General features: G+C 38.7%; 2 protein-coding genes across 4 annotated transcripts in view; one reads left to right on the top strand and one right to left on the bottom strand.

Annotated features, from left to right (window-relative positions):
* The window catches only part of CCDC9B (coiled-coil domain containing 9B), a 125,713-nt gene that overhangs the window by 16,292 nt on the left and 96,970 nt on the right, over positions 1-12,451 (top strand). The gene's annotated exons all lie outside the window — the stretch shown is intronic.
* The window catches only part of DISP2 (dispatched RND transporter family member 2), a 41,958-nt gene that overhangs the window by 7,917 nt on the left and 21,590 nt on the right, over positions 1-12,451 (bottom strand). Inside the window, 5 exon segments of the mRNA XM_088145060.1 lie at positions 1,072-1,190; positions 2,830-2,942; positions 4,104-4,227; positions 6,741-6,770; positions 9,627-10,082. Coding sequence (XP_088001186.1) covers positions 1,072-1,190; positions 2,830-2,942; positions 4,104-4,227; positions 6,741-6,770; positions 9,627-10,082 — 842 coding nt within the window.

The following is a 12,451-nucleotide window of genomic DNA, read 5'->3' as shown; positions in this document are numbered from 1 at the left end:
TTCAGGGTCTACTGTCCAAGAAGACCCCAAAGACAAGAAATAATGACAGACTACTGGGCCTGGAAACATCAATGGTTTGTTGCTGAACCATTCAAATGTTACCTTTTGGGATGTGCAAACAATGCACAATGCCCAGCCCATTATGATTCTAATACTTCCTTGCCTTTAAGCACCCAAACTTTTAGCTGCTGTTTGTATCTCCAGGAATTATTGCTTTTAATGGTGGCAGCAGAGAAAGTAGAGATAATGTCTGCTAGGCAAAATTTATGCAAATCCAGGGAAGGCAAAGTAAGATGTGGGAGGTAGCTAATGGGCAAGTGAGTGGGACAGGAGACATCAGGCAACTCAGCTGGAGGAACTGGCAGTGGAGGAGTTTTGTGGAAGGCCTCTCAAAGCACCTTGCTTGGGGCCTTCAAATGTGCAGTGCAGTTGAAGAAAAGATTTCTATCAACTTTTTAATATTTTTTTTTAAATTAAGGAAGAGACAAAATCTTCTGATATTGATTCTTCTTCTATATGCACGCAAATTCTCCCTTAGTTCCTTTGCTTGTAAATTAGGAAACAGTAACATTTGTTTGGTTCTAGATCTATATTTAAATGCTTTCATATAAGATAAATGCTGTTGGATGGGTACATAACACTCTTTGAAAGCACCTGGTATTAAATAAATGTCCTCCATTCTTGCCTTTTCATAGTCTGGAGGCCCAATCTACAATAAAACTTACTTGGGGGGAATCACAAAAAAAGATACTCTTTTGACAGACTGACTTTACCATTCTCCTTATTTCCTATTTCCTATCACTCCAGAATGCAGAATAATTGGGTTTCATTTCAAAAAGGCAGGTTACAGTTAAATATTAGGGGGGAAAACTAACAAAGAGGAGCAGTTCAACAGTGGAACTGGTTCCTGAGGGAGGTGTTGAGCTTTCCTTCACAGGAATTCCTGTATAGAGTAGGAGGGTAGTTCAGTGGCCTAAATGACATCTTTCCCTGCTAAAATTCTTTTATTAAGTAAAATGTAACCATTGTTGCTGTTTTGTATTCTGAAATCTCATTTAAAATTAACCTTACCTGGAGGACTACAGAAGAAGCCATCTTTTTTGTAGTCTGGCTCCACCATCCTCCTTATTCTTGCTTCTCGTTCTCCTTGTAAAGAACTGTGCCCTTTGTTGATGCCCAGATCTCCAAAGCTAACAAAAGAAATAAGGCTATCTTTATGAAGCTCCGGAACTGAGCATCTTTCTCCACCAGCTCAGCTAACTGACATAATTTCATTACACGGAGATGGAAGATACAGCTTTCCTGTTCTTATTCCATATGATCTCCCTGGCTTGGAATGTGAGGGCTAAACTGTTCAATTACACAGAATGCCATTACATATCTTATTTTTATTTCAATTAATTAATTGCAGGGTCTGTGTGGGTGTCAACTATCCTCTCTCAGATTACACTGGATGGGTAGAAGTAGCTTCCAGCACGATGAAAATGAAAATTATTTCTACCATGCAGCGAGATCCTTTACGTGGGGAGAAAAGCTTCCCTTTCTCCTCAACATTGTACTCCATTAATAGTGGATATTTTGATTCTGATCTAATTGAAAAAAGAAATATTAAGCCTTTTCTCCTGCATGTTCAATTCTTGGTTAATGTTTGTTGTCTTCCATGCCTTAACTAAAATAAAAACTGATATAGAGCTACATCTGGAGTACCAAAGTATCATGTATTGATTTATACTGATGGTGCTATGATAAAAAATGTAATTAGAGTAATTATGTAGTGTGTTAGGATTTTATATTCCATTTTTGATAGCTGAGTGTTATCTGCATTATTATGTAATAATGTGATAGTAAATATTTGACAGCCTTTGGATTTTCTGATATTTGAGCATCTATTTTGCAAACAAGAACAATAGTTTTGTGAGTGGGCACCATCAAAAACTGGCTACCATAGGGATGCCCATTCATATACCGGTTGTCACGATGGATGTGGACAGTCATAAAATACCTGTTTGACAGAAAGGCAAATGAATATAACTAAAATTAGTAAATGAACGCCCAGCAAAAGTGGGGCCTGACCTTCAAAATACTTTGAATGCACCATTCTCTCTCTCATTAAGAATGTCCTTTCCTCCCACACTTCTGGCACATTGGAGCCATGCTCACCACAGTCATTTTTCTCTCTTTCAGGATTCAACAATCTCCCAAGAACAAGTTTTCACACTCATGCACATTCTCAAATGCAGATATATTCAGTAAGTTTGAAAGATGGCATCCAGCTATTGGCCAGCAATTCTAGCCAATTAAATCACAAGTTCCATTTGACAGAGAGAAACTATTCAAGGGCTCAGTGGTGCCTACTAGTAGCAACCACATACACTTACATTAAAAAATCTGTGATCCTTAATCTGTGCTTCCTGCAGTCATCATCATCATCAACAACAATATCTATTTTGCACCTGGCTCTCAAGGAATGCCGTGCATGTCCTTCCAAACTCCAAAAGTCTATTCACCAAAATAAGGTCTGCATTCATTTAATAGCCACAGAATTCTCAGGCAATAGGCTTAGGACAGTGTTGTCCAAACTTGGCCACTTTAAGATGAGTGGACTTCAACTCCCAGAATTCCCCAGCTAGCATGGCTGGCTGGGGAATTCTGGGAGTTGAAGTCCACTCATCTTAAAGTGGCCAAGTTTGGACAACACTGCCTTAGGACTTTTGGAGCAGGATGCAAAAAATAATTAATAGAAAAGGGGTAGGAGGGAAGAACTTTTTCTCACTATTATGATGCATGTCATTATGTTATTGTCACCAGAATAGCAATAATAATAGCAACCTGTTGTCATTGAAGGGAGAAAGAGAAAGCATCTTTTTATAGCCTGTCTGGCTTTTCATATTCTTCCAAACTGTGAGTTTTCTGCCAATCTCTGTGTCTCGTGGTTCAAAACCCTATTTATAACAAAGAAAGGAAGATTTAAAAAAATATTAAGAATATACTTTAAAAAAGCATGATTTTTTATCAGCTACAACAGGTATTTTGGTACATGTTCAAATCAGTCTTGTTTTTTTAAAACACATGCAGCCTTATGATCCCAAGGTCATGAGGATGGAAAAACTAGAATACATCTGTTCCATTCTAATCAAGATTTTCAGTGGGTCTTTAGACGTTCTTGTTATCATCAAAGGTTTTGAATAACCTTCAGTTCTTTCATTTCGGACCATGTAACTCTCATTCATTCAAATGGGTCTTAGGCAAGAACCGTGGCATCTGCAGGGATTGCAGGTCAAAACAGGCAACGTGGCAGTCGTGGTGGCAGGATCCAAGCCTGGCCCAATTCTATGTGGGTACATATGGGCGGGACTTAAACTGCGCTGTCCAACTTCCATCTTGCCTGTTTTGACCACCTTTTGTGTTGATGCCGCCCTGCTAGGAATCTTTAAGAGTCCTGTATACTAAATATATAATGGACTCATTCACATACTAGAAAAGCTGATAATTTATCCCAGAATGTATAAAGGGCATATAATTTAATGATTTCTAACCATCTAAAAGGGCAGAATTTAACAATACTTTTAGGTTGTATCCAGTTTTTTCAAGCATTATCATTGGTACCTTGTAGGAAGAGGGAAAAAAGAAATGCACCAGGTAGCTAACAATACACAAGAACCTAAGAAGTGAGCATTGTGAATCTAGTTCAGTATTAATTAGTCTCACCAAAGGCTTTCAAACATTCTTTCAGTTCTATCCGGCAATTGAGTTTAGCACCTTCTGTTTACAAAGCACTGAACTATATGGCCCTTCCCTTAACATTTTTCCTTAAGGAACCTTAAAGCGTTTAGAAATCATTAAAATCAAGTTTCTGGGATAACATGGTGAAATGCAATGTCATCCTGAGATTTACTTCATCGTGCTACTGGGTGGGAGAAAACAGCAGAGCTTTAAAATAATCACCCTCAAACTGAGGTCCTCCCAAAGACTAAAATTCCCACCATCTCTCAGCCCTGTGAAAGTGAGAAATGTAGTTCAGTTGTAGCCTGGGAGGCATCAAATTGGCATGGCTCTTTGAATTCACAAATAAACTCCAAGTCATGTAATCAGTATGAACTTACCGACAAGGGCTCAGAAAAATCTGGCACGTTTCCTACTAACAGGCCCACCAAAGTACAGACCAACACAGTCACCGAACAGAATACTAAGACAGCAATTGGCCACTCAGCAATCACTTGGGATAAACTAAAAAGAAGCAAGAGAAAATCAAGCAACTACTTTTTCTTTCTTTTTCTATTCCATTTGATTTTATTTTATTATCTGTCACAGGATAGAAAAGTAAACAGACAAAACAAATAGGTGGGGTTTTAAAAATAATCTAATGATGTCAGTCTGATGACTTGTCTGCAAAGAGAGTAAATGGTGCTATTTCCCATATTTGCCTTCCCAAGCAAGTATCTGTTATCTATACTGAACTACAATTACTATAATTCCCATAGGATGGGAGCTATAGTGTAGCACAATGGGGGACAATTGATCAAGGAAGGTTGCACCAAATTATCATACAAAATTAAATGGATGTCTAGTCAAAGCAAAAAATGTTGTGAGAATATAACCCCAATCTGCATGTTTCCTTCCTTTGATGCAATCTTTTACCAGATTTGGGGGACACCCTTATTTTGTTTTAAGGATTTCACAGATAAGTGGGTTTTTCCCCCATCTGATCAAAATTGCTGGACTCTCCTATCCCACTACATAAACCCAGAACATGAGAAGATCCCTACTAGATCAGGCCAGGAGCCATCTAGTTCAGCGCCTTCCCACACAATAGTCAACCAGATGTCTTCAGAAAGCTCAGATGGACAGTAATGGAGATTGGCATCGACGTACCACTTCCAAATGTATTGAAGTTCTATGTATGTATGAGGAATTTTTTTGTTTTTGTTTACATTATTGGAGAACATTCCAACATTCCACACACCTATATTCTGAAGTAAGATCGGTTGAGATTTGTTTTTCTTTTTTCCTGAAATATAAGTACTGTAGATTGTTGGTGCCTTCGATCTCACATTACACTGTTAGTAGTGGATGCCTTACTGTGATAAATAAACACTGTCATCATTTGGAAGCTGAAGCATGCAGAAGTCAAAACATGGCTCATTTCATACAGGGAATCAAAATGTTCAGTCCAGTATATCAGGGGTATCTGCAGGATGTGGTAACAAAAAGTTAACATGGCAGCTGTGATGGTACAATCAAAACTCCACCTGTTTTTTATGTGAGTTGTGACAGACATGAAAAATAGGTGGAGCTTCAGACACACTACCACAGCTGCCATCTTGATCTTTTTGACCAGACTCTGCAGACACTCTTGTAGTATATTCAACAGGATGCGATCCCTGTTTCTATAAGAGAGAACTATCTTTTGGGGCAGAAATTCTCCAGTTAGCCTCAGTATTCATCAGTCATAGCATAACAATTTTCCCACTTCTGGCATTGAGCAGTTTTGCTGGGGCTGCAGCTTCCAAACTTTCCAGCCCACAGGCCAAAGACTGGGACTGTTAGCTACATAGCTGGGAAAGTCTGAAGCATAAGAAGTTGTATTTTGACAAATTTAGTATAACTCAAGCCTGAATATAAGAAAATGTACAAAACTCTGGGAAAAAATGGTAGATTACCACAGGGCTAAAAGAAAAACAAAACCAACCAAGGTCAGCTAGCAAGGGATAAAGTGGACTAAAGATGTCAATGACATACATGCACTGAATCTTGACCCTTTAAACAAAGAATTTGAATCATTAATAGAGCCAACTCCAAACTGAATAAATATGGAAAAGCAATGATTAAATTATGATGAATGACCAGATATATTGTGAAGGCATACTTCAAATTTGCATGCCTTCTTATGGGTAGTTTCTATTTAAAAAAAAAAAATTGAGGCTGATTTTTTGCAGTCTCCTTGTGTGCTTTAGATAAAGTGAAAAAACATGTAGCTCAGCCAATGCAAGGTGGCTACATGACCTCTCTCCCACTTCCAAACCCTGAGGGAGCCATAAATGATTCCAAGGATGCTTATTTTTATTATTGTGGTGCATGAATAATGGAGAAAGGAGGTCAAGCTATGATAGTGTTTCTCAACCTCAACAACTTTAAGATGTGTGGACTTCAATACCCAGAATTCCCCAGCCAGCATGCTGGCTGGGGAATTCTGGGAATTGAAGTCCACATAACTTAAAGTTGCTGAGGTTGAGAAACACTGAGCTACGGTGTGGAAGAGAACAGTGCCAACAGACAAAACACTATGCATGCAAGCAACCCACCCTGAAATCAATGCCATATGCAACATCGGGACGTATTTGGGGTAACTATGTGAAGTCGTTCTTAAACTGATGTCTGAGGAGTTATGCTCCATTGAACAGATTGCTTCTCTGTAAAAATGCAGAGTTTTACTTTATTTATAAGTCCTGTAACACACATCCAAAGAGAAGTAGCTGACCAAGCCCAAACCATGGTCTGAGGATTACTATTTGGATTAATACAGTTTTAGGAAAGCAAAGTACATCCACCACTAAGTGGAATGGAGGCAGGATCCAAACAAATGGGAAGCTCTTAATGAGACCTATAAGCCCTAATGTGACTGCATGTCTTTGCCTGTCTGGAATGATCCAACAGTATGTTGGCCCATTCTAAATAGCTGGATTGAGGAAAGAAAAATTGTGATATAATAGAAGGGCAGGAAATAATTGATTTTAACCTACCTCTTTGGCATCCTGAACACTTTGTCCTGTCTGTAGGGAAAAAGATATTCATTGGCTTATTAATTTCATGCCAAGCATAGTTCTTTATTGATGTGACCATTTACTCTTCTGAGCAGGAAAAGTACAAAATCAAAATTCCATGATGTAGCACCAGTCAATAAGCCCTAATGGGCAGCATCTTTACTTTTGTGGTTTACTCTGATCAGGAGTGAAATTTATTCATTTGATCAGCAGCTGAGTGTCTTAAATCAGCAGCATTTCTCAAACTGATACTTTCTAGTGGTTTAAGGTGAAGATTTTAGTCCAACATATCTGGTGAGTGCCAAGGTGGGGAAGGCTAATTTAAGGGAAAAGTCCTTCTTTGTGTTAAATTCAATACAAACTCATACTAAATAAAGACAATTTATAAGTAATACCCATCATGATATTTATGGTGAATTATATTGTATCTCTGTCTCCCTCTCTGTCTTAGTTAAAGAGTTTATTTAGATTTTTAAACTCCATCAAGACTTTGTTTGGAGATAAACTCTTACTTCCAGATCTTTGTTGTTCTTAGAGATACAATTTCTGTGGTCTTGAATCTTGCTGTAGATTTGGAGTTAGTGTTAAGGATCTTTTCAAGCATCGTTTTCTGTTCTATACTTTCAAGAGGTCAAGATTGCTGGGATACCACCTCTCCCTAAGGCAATGCCTTTTAAGATTTCTCAAATGGACATTTGATACTTGCCACTGACTTGCAGTCACCCCCAAAACAGGCCATAGACAGCAACGTGCCTCTGGTGGGAACCAGAAAGAACGCAAAATATCAACTCTGGTTATTGCACCTCAGAAGAGGGATACGGGGAATGGGTCATGGCACTCATTCATAATATCTTGCCTCCCTGTACCCAGCTCTTACTTCCTTATAGATCAAGAAAAGTACAAAGATCATCCAGATTAAGAAGTCTGTGCTGCCAAGACCTGTACTCTACTGAAAACCAGGTGTGAAGAGAAAGTTCAAAGAATTTGCAAGCTATACTATTGCCATAATATTGACATGACTTTTTATGTTAGAGTGGAAGTGAAACATGATACACATTAAAGCATAGACACCATTTTAGATATCAGATTTGATTTGAATCAGTTGATTAATTTCTGAATCAAGTGATGAAACGTTGCTTCTGAAATATAATCAGAAACATTTCTATTGAAAGCATAGGGCAGCTTTTCCCAACCTGGTGCCCTGCAACTCCTATCATTCTTCACCAGTAGGGGGATATGCTGGCTGGATATGGTGGGAATTACAGTCCAGCACTTCTCTAAGGCACCAGCTTGGGGAAGGTAGACTATGGGCAGAACACAAACCATGCCTTTACGGACAATGTCCTTCAAAGTTGTGCATACTGCTTGAAATAGGAAGGCTTATGTGGAGCGGGAGGATGAATGGAAGGAAGATTATGCGAACATAGCAGAACATGCTAAGGAAGAGCCATGAAACTGGTGAAAAATTGGAGTTACCATTTTCCTTAATGTTAAAGAAATTATGCTCAGTATTACTGATGATGTAGAAATATTTTAAAAGATAAAAAGATAAATATCAACTTTCCAGCTTGAGATTTGTACCTATTTTAAAAAATACCAGTCTGCAGGATGCAAAATTGAGAATGTTGAAAATTACATTGAAATTAGGAAGTTTTCCGTTAGAATTTTGTCAAGAGAAATAACTTCTTTTCCCAATCTCCCCATCCAATTTATTCTAAAATAGAAATGGATTGCTTGCACAACCAGGAGAAAAGTCTATATTAGCCACATATTGCATACAGCATCCTAAAGATTAAAATGAATATTCCAGAATTTGTTTCTGCCTCTAAAACTTCATAAAAGTATGATCTTTAAGCTAAAATGTACAGGACTTTCTCTAGAGTGAAACACACACAAGAAATAAAACTGCAAAACCCACTTGGAGAAGACAGATGTATCGATTTATGATACATGGAGGTTCAGAGGTAGACTTAGTTCCCAGGGGTGCACTAATGCTTAGAAATAACACAACAAGCAACCTTTAGACTGGCCTGATGCCAGGAAGGGGATCATTAAACTTCAACTACTAATGTTGCCTTTGGATAAAAATAAAATGTCTGTTGTCATTATGTAAGGTCCAATGAGAAATTAATGAAGGGGAAGGTTATTAAATGAGAATAAGGCCAGTCTATAAACCGTCTTGTATCCTGAGGGTCTTTTCATATCTTTTGTAGTGTCAAATTCAAGCTTTGCCACTGAATTCAGTTTGGCTAAGGAGACCCACCCAATCCTAACTTCTGAAGGAAATTGGAACATCTTCACTAAATTTACTCAGACTGTTTATCTGACTCAGTATTTCAGCGATTCGAACTGGCACCAGCATCCAAAGTCTCAAAAAATTCAACTGCTACTGCACTCTGCATGTAAAGTACATGCTCTATAATTAAGCTACTTATGAAGAGCATATAAAATTAAGATAGATATGGAATGGCCGTTTTAGAGAGAAATGCACCATCCCTTCCTCCCCAAAAAATCAAAGAGGAAATAAATTGCATGAAATGTATGTGTAAAGATACACATGTAGACATTCCTACTATGATTTTATTAGAAATGAAGTACAGCCCACCATGGTGGGAGGGCTGTGAGCAGGTGATATAAGTTCCTGCTGCTCAATCTACTGTCCAATGCTACCCATGGATGGGAAGCCTCACCTTCCTTTCCCTTCGTAGACTCTTATTTTTTTACGCAGACTTCTACCAGACAGACCTTCAAAGAGAAGATGCTTTCATATAGCAAAGTATCCTGCATAAGGCAGAACAGATAGCCTTCCACAAGGCCCATCACCCTATAGAGACATTCTGAACTGTCAGAGCGTGTGGTTCTTACCTGACTGTTATAACATGGTGTTGCACTGGCCGTAAGTGCTGCTGGTCATGTGGCCATTGCTTCCATCTACTCTCAGTAATCTCATGTCGGGGAGTTGATAATGAATCCCCACTGGAGTGATGGGAGCACAGAGTAGCTCGTTCCCCATGTCCTGGCAGAGGGGGCAAGGCATAGCTGCTTCTGGTGGTTTCTTGGTGGTTGCAATGATAATATAGGTGAGGCTGGAAGGAGTCCTGAGATCCAGATGGCACTTGGCCATTGGACCGAGTGGAGATGGGTGCAAGCATGTGACTGGAAGTGGGCTGATGGCACCTCATTGTGCTGGGAGAAGCACTGAGCAGACAGTGATGGACTGGGCATCTCCTTTCCCAGGAAATTCCACTGGGGCTTGACTCAGCCTTCCTGATGTCTGGTACATTAAGACAGACTTGACAAATCTCTGGGTTGGCTTTTTCTCTGCAAGAAGAAGAATGTTCAATTTGCTTTTTTCCTTTCTTTTTCTATCTACTTTTCATATTATATAATACACGATATATAACACTTCGTATTATCCCTCAAGTAAAAATAAAAGTTGTCATGACCTACTTAAACATTGGATGAATAGACTTGGATCTTCCACAATTAGCATCATACCATCAAGACGTGTTCCACCAATACATTTTTTACACTTGTATTTTGCAGGCAGCAGGGCTCCACACCATATCCTTTGCTCCTCAGATGAAATGACTGAAGAATGAGATTGCAGTCTTGCTAGCGGATCTCCTTTGACTCTATTCTTCCCATCAGGTCATGCTAGCCAATTGCTACATGGAAAAATCTTACTTCCCCTGATCTTTATACTATCTTTATCCCAAGACAACTTATATTTTGAGCAAAGAGCATGTATATACCTAAATACATAGAAATCACACTTATGCATATTTCCACCTTGAAATGACACACAGCTGCAGCCTCCATAGTTTGACTGATGCAGTAAGTTCTGGAGATACATGTGTGGGAAATACTTTCTGGACGAAGAGGAGGTAATGGCAAGGATGAGAGATTCAGCAGCAGTGGTGGAACAGGCAACGCAATAATACTGTAGCTTCCACAGTGGAAGAGAAGAGATGGGGTTATGAAGAGGCAAGTCCCATCCTCCTGCCTAAGCCAACTTTGTTGTGACTCCTCATACCTGGAGGGACCTCTCATCTTGAAAGAAAATCAAAATAATTAGCAAATGTTATCATTCACAAACCTATGCTCTCAATGCTTCAAAAACTAGGTTTCTGAATCCAGAAAAACAGATGAGTCAAATGAGCCCAGCTTATAGATTTTTCAAGTAGCCATACCAAAAACATCTATTTCAGTTCTTCTGTAATTTATTTATACTGGAAGAGGAAGTGAACACACAATTACTTTAACCAGTATTCCTGATAGTTAATCACTTTAAGCTCCTAGAAGGAAAGTATTCAACAATGATGATCTTTAATTAAATGATCGTTAATTAAAATGAACTGTTTTCTGAAGAAAGATAAACTATGAGGGTTGAATGAAAAGTAATACCTCCAATATTGTAAGTTGCCAACAGATGGCAACACTGAGGTGCTAGAAGCTCTGGTTAGCATCTGTTCTTTCACTTCCCTTGGCTATTGGAAAATTGCTATGAGAAAAGTTTGTGTTGCTATTGCTTGTGAAACAGAAATCTATAGTATATGTTCATCAGGTTGATTCAGGTTGATTATGGTGATGACTGTGCTGATGTGAGTACTGTGCATTGCTTTACAAAAAATGCAAAGATGGCAGACTGGAAGAACTAATTTGTGGGATCAAGAATGAAGTGGATAACCTGTGACAATAACCAATACATTTCACATGAGAAAGGTTGATGAACTGATTAAGAGCAATAGGTGTATTATTCAAAGGGAAATTGCTGCCAATTGCATTTCACAGGAACATGTGGGTCACATTACTGATATTTCTAAATATTGGAAGGAATGTGCAAAATGGGTTCCTCACATGCTGATGGCAGAGATGAAAGCTTCAGGAGTTGAAATTTGCCAGCAATTGTTGTCATGCTACTAGACTGAAAGTGAGGGATTTGCTCACAGCATATTGACAGCTGATGAAACATGGGCTCATCATTATAATCCAGAAACAAAGCATCAATCCATGAAATACCATCACAAAGCTTCACCTGCAGGAAAAAAAAAAATCAAAGCCTTTGGCAGGAAAACTGAAGGTTACAGGTTTTTTGGGATGCAGATGATGTTATTCCCATGGATTTCCTTGAACCTGGAACCACTATCAACTCTGAAGGCTACATTTCAACACACTAAACTTTGAAATATTGATTAAGCAGAGTTTGCAAACATAAGAATGGAATTTTGCTGCAACATGACAGCACTGGGCCTCATATCTCACAAGCCATCTAAAAGGTAATTGCAGAGTTGGATCTCACCATCTTACCACATCCACCATTCATTCCAGACTTGGTGCCATGCAACTTTACCTTTTCCCTAAATTGAAGGAATACCTTCATGGCATCTGTTTGACTCAAATGTAGAGACAGAAAGAACTGTCAGGACTTGGTTGAAGAGACAAAGTGTGAAGTTATTTCCTGATGGTTTTAAGCAGTTTTTCATTGCTGGCAGAAGTGTGTAGCAAATGGTATTGTGTGGAGAAGTAAATACAAGTTACAACAGAGCTCATTTCAAGGATTACTTTCCTGTTTCATTTATTAAGATACTGTATCCCTATTTAAATTAGAATTATGGAGGTAAAGGCATTACTTCTTATTCAACCCTTGTAGATAAGTATGAACGCTATCATCCCATCTTTCATCTGCT

This window comes from Python bivittatus, unplaced genomic scaffold, assembly GCF_059951505.1.
Source record: "Python bivittatus isolate LINGU-HERP-01145 unplaced genomic scaffold, Pbiv_v1 ctg000480_np1212, whole genome shotgun sequence".
NCBI classification, from domain to species: domain Eukaryota; kingdom Metazoa; phylum Chordata; class Lepidosauria; order Squamata; family Pythonidae; genus Python; species Python bivittatus.
The sequence above is the reverse complement of the archived record's forward strand: the minus strand, read 5'-3'. Positions and strand labels throughout refer to the sequence as shown.